This window comes from Nasonia vitripennis, chromosome 2 (genome assembly GCF_009193385.2).
Source record: "Nasonia vitripennis strain AsymCx chromosome 2, Nvit_psr_1.1, whole genome shotgun sequence".
Taxonomy (NCBI): domain Eukaryota; kingdom Metazoa; phylum Arthropoda; class Insecta; order Hymenoptera; family Pteromalidae; genus Nasonia; species Nasonia vitripennis.
In genome coordinates, this window is record NC_045758.1 from 23786440 (window position 1) to 23799500 (window position 13061).

Consider the following 13061-nt stretch of genomic DNA (forward strand, 5'->3'; position numbering starts at 1 on the left):
TGAGCGCGCGGTGCCGTCCTTGTTTCGCGCTCGCTCGCGTGCGAGAGCGCGATCCTCTCGCAAAGCCTGCGGGGGACTATGCGACTATACAGAGAGTATAGCATAGCTGATGCAGTGTATGCAGAAGCGGACGCGTTCAGCCGCGAGCATTTATCGCGTGCGCACATTGTGTATTGTACGCCCCGAGTCGAACTCCCCCCCCCCCCTCTCGGCGTTCCCGTCTGCACACGTGCGCGCGGATCTGTATATATCAGTGTGCACATGTGTGTACGTGTGTGTGTGTGTGTGTATGCGCGGCTATAGTTTCGAGTTAACTTTGCCAGATTTCTCGATATTCGCGCGAGTGATCTTTTCAAATTGCGCGCGCCTATCTCATTTCCAAGAAATTTCAGGCTGCAAATGATAAAGGGTTTGCACAGCGGATTTCATGGTTTGCGCGCCGGCAAATTTGGAAGTTCGAACTGCTTGCTGGCGATCGAAACTATATAGGTATACATGCGAACGACTGCGATGGTTTGTTGCTCATAACCCAAGAAGGCTAATTGCTGCGATCCGGGTAATGGCGGGCGTTGGAATATCAAACGCGTCACTGGCGTGTTGAGATCTGCTGATGGTTGCGGTTGATCTGATGGCTTTATGCGATTTGCACAATCAAACAAAGGTCCATCGAGCGTATGGACAATGTGTGGGTGATTGGTTACTTAGAATTCTGGTGCAGTTGATTCTTTATAGATGCTGAATGTGTATATATTTGACGAATAAATCTCAAAGTCTTCCACGTGAACCGCCAAAACGGTGGAATTGGTTACCCAATCGATCACACGGCAGATTTAGAAGCCAGTTTTACCGATGGCACGAGGCAAGTCCCACGCACATACGCGCGTATACGACTGAATGGCATAGGCGCTTATATTTGTCGAACAGCGGCACAGCACATGTTCGCGCTCGCGAATCGACACGTGCAGGCATACGCCAAGCTCGAGGTTATATAGGCGTCGTATCGGGGAAAATAACAGCAAGCAACGTTTCCGCCGATAACGATTAGTTAGCATCGCGTACCTATATACATTCTGATGCATATTATACATATATCATCGCTCGCAACAAAGGGACCGCGTATACATAGAGTCGTTCGATCGATTGGAGGATAGCCCGATGGTTGATGTGTATGACCAGCTTGGCAAAGAGAGCGTGAAGAATTGTTGTACCAGAATTATGGACGCACGATGTGTCTGTGTGATCAATGAACGATTGGATGCTAAGAGATTTTGAAGCACATCCATTTCTGTTGTAAATTAAAAAATAACGTTAACGGTTTCTCGGAAATTACGCAGTCGATCGGGATTAATTGGCGAACACTGTGTATACACTGAACATACACAAACTTTCATCAAACATTGAAATTTTGAAAGCCGATATCACAGAATCATTATTTGTTCGTCTTCAAAATGTCAGCCTTATCTCTCCTCGAATAATATTGGAATAATATAATTAATGTTGCGAGCGTGGAATGTAACCCAGTCAATATCCAATAAACAAGCGAGCGACTGCGCGAACACAGCTATTTTATAAGTCAAAATCAATGACATAGTTTCGAGCGCTTTGAACTGTATCAGCTTCTGAACTCGTGATTGTAGCTTACCCGCACGTGTATAATTTATGGAGCTTGGATCAGGTTTACTCTGTGAATTTTACGTTACTAGTCATTATTGCCTGGTGATTATAACTTAAGTGAAAAGTTCCTCGACGAATCTTTTATCCTTGAACGTACCGCCGTTACGATATTGATTCACCGCCGCGTCACCTCCTTAATACACGCCTATACGTTATACTACCAGGAGCCAATCCGCAGCCGAAAATCAGTCGGTAATCACGGACATCCTGATTAAGAATTCGAATTAACGAGCGGTATATAGTGTGTGACGTCAACGGCGGCGAATATAGCGTGCGAATCACCAATTCTGATCCGCGCGCGCGCACGCAGAGGAGATGTGCTTCCTGGCGTCAATGATGACATTAATGACCCTTAGTTTGATCTCATAAGCTCGGGGTTTCTCGATAATTGCTACTGTTAGAGGGCCATTACGGAATGTGAGGCAATAGGGCATGGCGCGACAGGATTGAACCAATCGAATTCGCGCTATAATATGTATGTGGGAGTAGATTCCGATAATTAAATTTATTTGCATGAATCCTGCAGTTCTGAGAGCTTGCCATCCGCGGCGGCTGCAGCAGTGGCGCCAGCGAGAGCCGAGCGTGCGATTTAATTAAATGCAGACGACGCTCGTGTTTAATGTACATAAATTGGATTCGTTGCTGCTTGCTGGTGTATATACAAAACAGGTATAATGATTTCGCGCCTTTCGATTAAAAATAACACGTATACGCCGCCTGACGATAATGAATTTACAAGTTGGTCAGTTAATTACTAGCGAAATCGATAATAAGCTGTCGTAATTGTTGGCTGAAATAATAATATGTATTCATCGTATACCGACGCGAAAACCCTGGTAGAAAATTGAGCAGCGAAACTGGTGAGCAGACTAGTGACTGGCCAGTGCTACTGGCCAGTACGAATTACATGTCACTGGCTAAGAACTGCCAAGTATAATTTATACAAATCTATTATACGAATAAACAGGTATAATAAGAAAAATCAAAACATATTTAATAACGATAATTATTTTTAATTAAAAATCTACTTACATCTACCGTTTACCCAAATAATTGTGATAATTTTTCAAATGTACGTGTTAAAGAGGCAAAAAGTAACAACTTAACCTAGTATGCTACGTAGTGTATACTACAGGTGGTACAGCCTGTCTGCTTATATCTTACTTATATTTATATAGTAGTGTTGAAAATAAAAATCAAGCAGGGTATAGCTTCTCACGGTGAATATATTTATTAATACAAAAAAGAACAAGAAATTAATACGAGTATGACAGCGTAGTCAGATGTCAGTGAAGCGTTCGACTGGACAACTGCTCGCTTGCTCGATTCGGTTAGAACTAACTGCTATCCTCCGCTGAGGGTATTACAATACCTCGGTGACGCGGTCCTACGGCTGATCGCAGGAGGGACGCTGCCGATATCCAGGTACGCGACGACGCGGTCGAAGCGTGAGCGGACGGATCCTTCTTAATAGCCCCCGCCGCTAACCTGGGTATCATAAAAAGGGCGCACTCAGCGAAGTGCGCGCTCCGTCTTAATCCTTAATTGCCGTGTTTGTCGCACGTATTTTTCATAGGCAACAAACAGACCGCGTTTCCGAGAAGCTTATCGTTATAAAAGAGCAGATGCGCTGCCGAATTCGGCGACGAACTCGGTGCAGCGTCTGCGCTTGGGGTTTTCCCAGCTATAGTAAAATAAAACTATCCTAGAGCTACGCATATTTCTAAATTAAAAACTATGTTAGATTTTAGCAAAAATCCAACACTCCCACTTAATTTGAAATATTTAAATTGTCACGCAAAAAAAAAATATCTGGTCGACACACTCGAGCAGCAAATAGGAGTGAGCCGACCGCTTCGCGGTACGGTATATTATTACTTGATTCGCTTATACTTACATCTTTTCTTAAAAAAGCGCCAGGTTCCGCAGGAACGCTGACTTCATACGCGTCATTCATACAAAATTTACTTACTATTTTATCTATATAGTTTGATTGGCTAATCTTAATTGTATGATTTGGTCGATCACGCTTGATCTCCATACCGACGAATTCGTTCGCTTCGTTCACAGTTATTTGAAAATTACTCTTTAAATAACTAAGAACTGCATCGATAGCGTCTTGGCTTTTACATATCACTAAGCCATCATCGACATACAGCGCTAAATAAACTTTAAAGTTTTTCACTTCACCAACGAACACGCATTTGTCACTCTCGATGCTCTTGAAGTTGAAGTTCTCGAGGAATCCGACGAACTTCTCATTCCAGCAGCGTGGGGACTGTTTTAGGCCGTAAAGACTACGTTGTAATCTGCAGACACGGCCTTCTTCGGTGGTGTAGCCTTCAGGTTGCTGTAGGTAGATCTTGCAGAATCCAAGTTTTGCTTCTAAGAAGCGCGTTCATTTCTTCTTGCATCGCTTCCTTCCACTTATCTGCGTCATGGCTCGCCATAGCTTTGGCGTAAGTTGTCGGTAAAGTTTCCGCTATATAAGCTATCGGCACTCCGTAGCGATCTATGGCTTTTAGCTGCGTTCTATCGCGTAAGCGTCGGCGCTCTGGCTCTACCGTGATGTTACGATTTTGCTGATTTTCTTCTTGTTCCGGCTCTACCGCGATGTCACGATTTTGCAGATTTCCTTCTTTTCTCACTTCATCAACAACCTGTTGATTAGGAGCTGCGATATCAATAGTTGGTTGATGATTCGCCTCTGCTTCTTCGGGCAGTCGGAAATCGATTTCGTAACTGTAGATCTCTGCTTGTTCTTCTGCCATTTTAGTGCTCTTTTCAACAAAATCTACATCACTACTTACGCATTTTACTCGATTTGTTGTCCCAGAGCCTATAATTTGTCGATTCGCCTTCGTAACCGACAAAGATTAGCGGCGTGCTCTTTGCTTGGAGCTTTTTACGCTTTTCCTTCGGAATGTTTAAGTAAGCATCTATGCCAAAAACTCGAAAGTGCTTGATTTCTGGTTTGTGCTTACTTCTCATATGGAGTTTTCTCATGGCCCTGCATAGCTACTCGATTTAAAGTGTAGCATGCGGTGTTAATTGCTTCAGGCCAGAGTTTCAAATCAACTCCACTGCTAATGAGTATGGTCCTTGCGCTTTCGACGATGGTCCGCATCTCTCGCTCGGCGCGTCCATTCTGCTCATGTATATACGGCGATGAGAATTCGTGAATGATGCCTGCGTCCGTCGTGTGCTTGCGGAATTCTTCGGACGTGTACTCTCGGCCGTTATCGGAGCGCAGCACTTTCATTTTGTTGCCAGTTTGAGTTTGCGCAAAACTCTGAAAATGCTTGAACTTTTCAAACACTTCGGATTTGTGCCTCAAAAAATATACTTTTCTGAAACTCGAGTATTCGTCTTTGAAAAGTAAAAAATAGCGCGAGCCTCGCGGAGACTCGACGTTGATCGGACCACACACGTCCGTGTGGATGTTCTCTCCAGGCTTGAAATTCTTCTCGTGCTTAATCGATGAGTGGGGCTTGCGCGTTTGCTTTCCCATAATACATGCTGTACACACAAAATCTTCATCTTTCTCTAGCACTATTTCGCGGTCACTTAGCACTTTGCTGGTGTTCAATAGAGCCCGCACGTTTATGTGTCCCATGCGCTCATGCCAGAGCTTTAGCGTGCCCTGCTTGGGTTCAGCGACGTTGCATTGTTCGGGCATTTTAACTTCAAAAAGCATTTTGAAAAGATTGCCGCGTCTCATGCCGCTTGATGATAATTTTCCGTTCTTGTCGCGTACTTCGCAGAACTTCTCGTATGCGTGAAATGAGAACTTTTTGTCCGTAATCGTAGCGACTGAGAATAAATTTCTTCGCATTCTGGGGTCATACAGCACATCATGCAGCTCTCTTTCTACAAAATTTCCACTTACGAGTTCGGTAATAACGACAGTTCCTGATCCTTGCGTAGGCAGGAGCTTATCGTCAGCTATTTTTACAAGACGAATTTCACTGACGGGATTCAGCGACGTGAAGAAATCCTTTCTAAACGTCATGTGCTTGCTTGCGCCTGAATCTGCTAACCATATATCTTCATCGCGTTCACTTGTTTTAGAATAAAACGCACTTACGTCGCAGATGTTTGCTGTTGCGATATATGAGGCTGTTGGCTGCGCATTACTTTTCTTATTTGGACACTCTCGCGCCCAATGTCCCTTCTGCTTACATGCTGCGCACTTCGTACGCTTCTTCAGATCTTCGATGATCTTTTTCCCTTTAACGTGTCTAGCGTTAGACTTCGTTGCTGCAGGCGTTCGCTATCTAATTTCAACTTCAGAGCTTCGACTTGAAGAGCTAAGGACGCTGTAGTATTCTCTGTCTCGCAGAGACGCTTATCCTCGCGTATAAGCCGTACAACGAGGGCATTTTTCGTCTTTTCGGATTTTGGTGTGCACTCCCACGCCATGCGGAAGGCAGAGAACTTTTGCGGTAGGCTATTCAAAAGTCGTGACACCATATCCTTGTCAGACCGCTTCTCACCTACATCTTCAAGTCGTTTGCAGATATTTTCAAACACCTCAATCTGTGGTCCGACTGCTTGGCCGTCCTTGATGCGGAAGTCGTAGAATTCTTGGAAGGCACTATCCACGGTATCGCTGCTTGATGCCCCGTACAACTCTTGAAGTTTATCTCAGATCTTTTTGGGAGTTTCGCAATTTATTAAGTGGCGATGGAGCTTCTTTTCCACCGAACTTAATAAAATCGTTGCTGCTTGCGCAGCGGCAGCATTCCGATTTTCCCAATCATCCGATTTTTCGGTCTTGTTGGGCTCTGCTTTAGTACCGTCGATATGACCAGCGAGGTTTTTGCTTCCTAGCAAAAATCGAACTCCATACTTCCACAACTCGTAATTTGTTTCGTTGAGCTTGTTCAACTCGAAACTTTCTTTATCAGCCATGATTAAAGAAAGTGCTGCTAGCACTTACACGAACTGTGCAAAACGACACTTGCACAGGAGACTACCCGACGCGATACTCATACGATTCCAAGCTTTGGCTTTTTAATTTTTAATTTAATATAATACACTCGCGCAGTGGAAGCGTGCTGGGTCCATAACCTGTGGAAAATAAAAATCAAGCAGGGTATAGCTTCACACGGTGAATATATTTATTAATACAAAAAAGAACAAGAATTTAATACGAGTATGACAGCGTAGTCAGATGTCAGTGAAGCGTTCGACTGGACAACTCTGCTCGCTTGCTCGATTCGGTTAGAACTAACTGCTATCCTCCGCTGAGGGTATTACAATACCTCGGTGACGCGGTCCTACGGCTGATCGCAGGAGGGACGCTGCCGATATCCAGGTACGCGACGACGCGGTCGAAGCGTGAGCGGACGGACCCTTTTTAATAGCCCCCGCCGCCAACCTGGGTATCATAAAAAGGGCACACTCAGCGAAGTGCGCGCTCCTTCTTAATCCTTAATTGCCGTGTTTGTCGCACGTATTTTTCGTAGGCAACAAACAGACCGCGTTTCCGAGAAGCTTATCGTTATAAAAGAGCAGATACGCTGCCGAATTCGGCGACGAACTCGGTGCAGCATCTGCGCTTGGGGTTTTCCCAGCTATAGTAAAATAAAACTATCCTAGAGCTACGCATATTTCTAAATTAAAAACTATGTCAGATTTTAGCAAAAAGTAGCACAATCAGTACCTAACCATACACACATACATACAAGAGTATATACCAGATATAGTATACAGGCTGTATATATTGTCTGCTATGTTATACAGCAGAATAACAGATAACAACACACAGTTCTCACATTCTCAGTCAATGTTAAAAATGATATGGTATTCACTGACTCAATCATTGTTGATTAAGTGTAAAATATAAAAAATCTATGTGCCCAAAGTCACCAATGATGAGGTCTGCAAAGTGAATTGCACAGATATTTTTATCTCATCAGTATGCGAGCCAGTTACTGTGAATGTCCAAATCTGTCATTATCATGCTAAATCCATGGTATTAAAGTTAGATATCTGTTCTTTTGTGTGAAGACTTGTTAAGTTATTATTTAACTGACTGCCATGTCAGTTTTTACTTAACCATCTTGGTTCGGCTTTTGATCTTGAACCCTATGGCTTTGGCGGCAAAATATACAGGTATACATGAAAGACGAATTCATATCAGCTAGAATGAATTCAACTAAATATGTTGTTTCAAAATGCCAATGCAAATTAATATCAAATTTTTAGTCCTCTAGGTATGATAGTTTACAAATGAGAGCAAAAGCAAATTTTTATTGGTTTCGATTACTTTTTTCACAGTTTTATTTTTGCTCTTATTTGAAAACTATCATACCTAGAGAATTGAAATTTTGCAACTTAATTTGTATTGGCGTGTTCAAACAATATATTGAGTTGAATTCATTCTAGCTGATATGAATTCGACTTTCATGTATGAGTCCATCTGTATTTTTTGACGCCGAAGTCATAAGGTTCAAGGTGAAAAGCCGAACCAAGACAGTCAAGTAAAAACTGACATGGCAGTCAGTTTTTTAATAATTTAACAAGTCTTCACACAAAAGAACATTCAACTTTAATATCATGGTTTTAGCATGATAATGATAGTACTTGTACATTGACAGAAACTGGCTCGCATACTGATGAGGTTGAAATATCTGTTCAAACCTCATCGTTGGTGACTTTGAGCACATCGATGACACTTTTTACACAGTACTTGCACTTACACAACACAAAGTCGGTCAGTACTGCATACTTGTACATACTTCATATATGAGTGTATACATCTGTAGGGTTAGGTTGACCCTTTTGACACATACCTTTTATACTAAAAGTTTACATTCAAAAAATGTCAAAAAACATATTTTTGATTATTTCTTTTGATTCTAAGTCATTTTTATTAATTTCCAATGCTAAAAATAGTAAGAAACGCACAATTGTTATTAGTTCTATTTTCAAGTCTGATTCCCCAGTCCTTGGCCAATGACTGTGTCAAAAATCTGATGAAATAGGCACAGCGACTGGCGAGTCACTGCTGAATGCACTGGGCAGTGACTGCTAATAAACTGGACATCATCTTTGTTAACAACATTAACTGAAAGATTCAAGCTCATGATAATCTTGTCATTCTCTTCAAAAGTATTATTTTTAACTATTTTTATTTTCTGCTGTCCATAAACATCAGTATTTATAAAATTGATACAATTTACATTCTCTTTGCAGAATGGTTCGATAAAAACTGCTTTTTCAACATTTCCAGGTATTGTCGCTATTCTGAAATAAGATATAAGGTATTAATGCATGAAAATACAATTCCTATTGACTATTTATAAATAAGTTTACCAGACTTACTTTTCAGCGGGCTGAGACGGTTGGCTGGTTATTCTTGATTTTTTGCAGAGCGGTTCATCCATACTTTTTCCACTATCTCTATGAAATGTGATTGTGAGAGGATTAGAAGTAGATGTGGATTTGTTAGCTACTATACAATATTCATGAGATGCTTTTTCCATTAAACTTTTTTCAATATCTTGATGCGATGTGGCTGTACTGATCGAATTTGAATCAGATAAGCTAGATGCAGATGCGCATGGGTCTGATAATTCTTTTTTCTTCGAAGTAAAGACATACAATCTTATTTCCCGATTTGCACTTGCTAATCTCTTAGCAAATGTCCAGAAGTCACAGTCACAATTGTCTTCGTCGACAAATTTATCATAAATTTCATCCTTGAAACTGTCAAGCTTTGCCAAGCAATTTGTGAAATATGAGGAGTTGTCCTCATTTTTAATTAATTTTATGCTCTCCTCTACAATGTATTCATAGCAATAGGCCTTCGATGTAACCACATTGAGAACCTGTTTAGCTCCTGCTTTTAAAACGTACTTATAGTTATTTGAATACTTGTGTTACCAACCAATCAAAATTGATTTTGTAGTAGAACATGAACCAATATCCTAAAAAATGAAAATATACTTGAAAATACCCCAACAATTTACGTATTATAAGTATGCATTCTAGAATGTACCTTAGATATTGATGTGTTTTTCTTTGATAAAGAAGAAGCGCTTTCAGTTTCGTCTTCGGTTAATGTTTTTAGAATTTCAGCAATCCTATGATTTTTGGCGCGTTCCAGATTATTCTTTGCTACAAATATAAATCTTATGGATACACAAGAGCAAAAATCAAATAAGTGAAAACACAAAACTTGTTGTTTACTTATAAGTGGTTTCAACTGAAGCTAAAGCAAAAATATTATATTGTTTGACTCATCATTGTTTAGTGTATAAGTTAATCCTGTGGCCTTAGGAAAATATTCTTTAACGCTTTTGAAACTGATAGTACCGTTAGTAACATGAAAACTGTACGTATTTGCATGATCACTTATGGTTACATAATCCATTGTGCCGTTGCCTCTTTTATTGAAGTAAAAAACGTGATACAAGCACGTAATTAAAGACAAATGAACAAATCTATAACAATTATGCATTAACGTTTATAATAATGATAAACTGCACAAGAAAATCAATGAAATGACTTACTAAGAGGTACTCAGAAGGGTTAGCTTGCTCCAAAACTGATACTTAAAAACCATACGCCAAAATATTGTATGAATGTTGCATGATGCACAAAAATCCCACTTATAAGTAGCTGATAGGATTTTTATACTATCTTCTTAATCGTTAGGATCGTTTTTTGGATTAGATTATTGCTTTAATCTAATGTCCGAAACACGTGCTCCAAAATGTATCCAAATGTTTTCTGAGTAGATTATAGTTGACACTGATGCACAAAAATCCAACTAAATTATGATTTTTGAAAATTTGTCTCTTCGTTAAAAATTATGCGTTGCCATTTCACCGATTTTCCTCTTTTTTACTTTTTACGCTTAGCATATATCTAAAAACAAAAACGACAGCAAACGGCTCGCTCGCTGCCGCACGGAGCGAGCGCGCATGCGCGCCACAGACGGAGCGGACCCAACCAGGCTTCCGTATGAAGGAAAAAAACGTTCCGCTTTCTCGCCGAGCGATAAAGCGATATATATATATATACACACACACCAGTTCGAACTAATTGCACGTAATTGCGCGAGGCGATAAAATTTCCAGCTCTTTGCCCTCTCTGCAGGCTTCTCAATAACGACCGTCGACGCGACGCGCAGAACTAATAACGCGAAAGATCTGCTGCGCGCGGAGAGCAGCAAGATGGAAAAAACGAACGAATCAGCGCGCAGCAGAGGCTAAAGAGACGGCGAGTACAAGAACTCGAAGCCACTACTACACGGAGAGAAACTCGAAAGAGGGAAACGCAATTATCGTGGCTGCGGGAGAGAGAGAGAGAGAGAGAGAGAGAGAGAGAGAGAGAGAGAGAGAGAGAGAGAGAGAGAGAGCGGATATATCTGTCACACACAAACGAGAGGAGGGGAAGGTCGCTCGATTACCGGCAAGCGAGCCGTTTAAACGGAAGGGTAATCTACGCCATCTGCGGTAATTAACCCTGCGCGAGTGAGCGAGCGACGCTGCAGACCGAGCAATAAACAATTAACCCTTCAGCTCGAGCCTGACGTAAACCCCCCTCCGACTGCGCGTCCGTGGGAGAGCTGTCTTATGTGTACACGCGGATGTATGTATACAGTGCGCGCGTGACGTTGCAGCGCGAAGAAGCGATGCTTGCGGGAAGCCGAGGTTTCAGTTCTCTCCCAGCTCGAATTATACGGGTTTTTTGAGAAAACTGATGGGACATGTTGGTGAATGATGCACCGTGTTCGAGGAAAGCTCGGCGGGGATTTTGAGAAACTAGAACGTGAAATGTTTTCGGATCAAAGGATTTTTCGAAGATATGAAAAGTTTGCTTGCGGATGTGTGCCTCGATGCACGATCAATAAGGCGTTATTATACGCCGATATTTTCCAATATCCGCGTCTGAGCGGACTCGTCTCGTTCTACTTGAACAACCTACTTTGCTTCTAATTTCAACTCTCTCGATAATCATATACTTTTTCCCTTCGTTCAGGGCAACCCATAATCACCGCGGGTAGTTAATTTTCCTCGGCAATAATAACACGAGAAAAAGCGAGCATTTCCTCGAGACTACATTCCAACGAAAAAGTCGCAGAGCAGGAAACAAGAAAGAAGAGCGAGAAAAAGGCGCGAGAAAGCTAAATTAGTTACTTTACGCGTTTCGAGTACACGTCTTCCCCCTGCGCGCAAGTCCGAGCGTATAACACGTACATTCCCGAGAGCGGTGGCTCGCGTCCCAATTAAGTTAACCTGCGCGTACAATACCCGTCGGTCAAAGGCTAACCGCCGCCGCCGTCACGCTCTGAGGAACGAGGCCACGACGGGCGAAATGAAAGGCATTTGTCGGCCGCGCTCTCGGCGACTCGACGTGAAAAGTGTTGAGATGATAAATGAGCATACGGAGCTATACACGGAGCCGAGTTGTAACGGCAGCAGCAGCTCGTGTCAATACAAAGGTATATCGCGAGCGAGCGAGCGAGAGAAAGAAAAGAAACGAAGCGAGAAGGACGTGTATACACGAGTGATTTCTTTGCACGCTGAATCTCTTTGCGCGAGCGCGAGGAACGAGATTGAATCTTTAACTGAGGGATCGAATATTGGGTAGTGATTAATGTCGACGAGTGTAGATTGAGCGAGCGAGAGTATTCTTGCGCTTGTTTTAATGCTGCGAACGTGACGGGCTTTCTGTTTGGTTTTGCGAGCAGCTCTTATGGGATGGCGCGCTTTTATTTTCTTCTCCTCCGCGGATGATTGGGATATATTTATTTTGAGTTTGATGTACGCCAAGGCACGATTGGATTCTCGAGGCGTGTAATGATCGTCCGCGGGTTAAATGCTGTTTCATGACGCTTGATTATTTTTTTCAGACCGCCGGTGTCAGTCTCGAGGCGTTTTCGCGCCGATGCTTTTCTTTTGACGCGAGACGAGATGCTTGTGTTCGATCGTCGTCGCTTATACGCTCGCGACAATGAAGATATGCTAGTCCGATATACGAGCAAAGGAGCTGCTGGTGAATTAATCCGCTCACTGGGCTCGTGAAAAAGTTCGAAACGAAATTTCAAAAGCTGAACTAGTAGTAGTAGCCTCCATTTCAATTTCAAAGCCAACTCAGCGCCTTCTTTCCGGCTCTGCTCTTCCCAGCTGTGCCCTTATATATATATATATATATATATATATATATATATATATATATATATATATATAGACACACACACACACACACCTATCCCTCTCTTTTCAGCTTCCCTCACAGGCCGCTAATCACCTTCCCCGAGCTCCTGCGTACAATTCACTTTTTGCCGCTCGATCGGCGGGGGCTGTAATAAATTCACTTCAGGTCCAACGGGCCATCCACTCAATCTCCGCTTGGCTCTCTCTCTCTTC

The 13061-nt window shown here is 42.3% G+C and overlaps 1 protein-coding gene across 2 annotated transcripts; it reads right to left on the minus strand.

Moving 5' to 3' along the window:
- Positions 1 to 8540: 8540 nt before the first annotated feature.
- Positions 8541 to 10897, minus strand: LOC107980740. Of its 2 annotated transcripts, XM_031924351.1 has the most exons (5): positions 10197 to 10897; positions 9874 to 10127; positions 9683 to 9801; positions 9007 to 9611; positions 8541 to 8928 (listed from the first exon to the last, which is right to left on the minus strand). In XM_031924351.1, the coding sequence occupies exons 4-5, from the start codon at positions 9165 to 9167 to the stop codon at positions 8610 to 8612; spliced, it is 480 nt and encodes a 159-aa protein (XP_031780211.1). In that variant the 5' UTR covers positions 9168 to 9611; positions 9683 to 9801; positions 9874 to 10127; positions 10197 to 10897; the 3' UTR covers positions 8541 to 8609. The 2 variants fall into 2 exon arrangements, with proteins under 2 accessions (XP_031780211.1, XP_031780212.1); XM_031924352.1 differs by lacking the exons at positions 9874 to 10127; positions 10197 to 10897 and having other exon boundaries at positions 9683 to 9840.
- Between the last annotated feature and the right edge of the window lie 2164 nt (positions 10898 to 13061).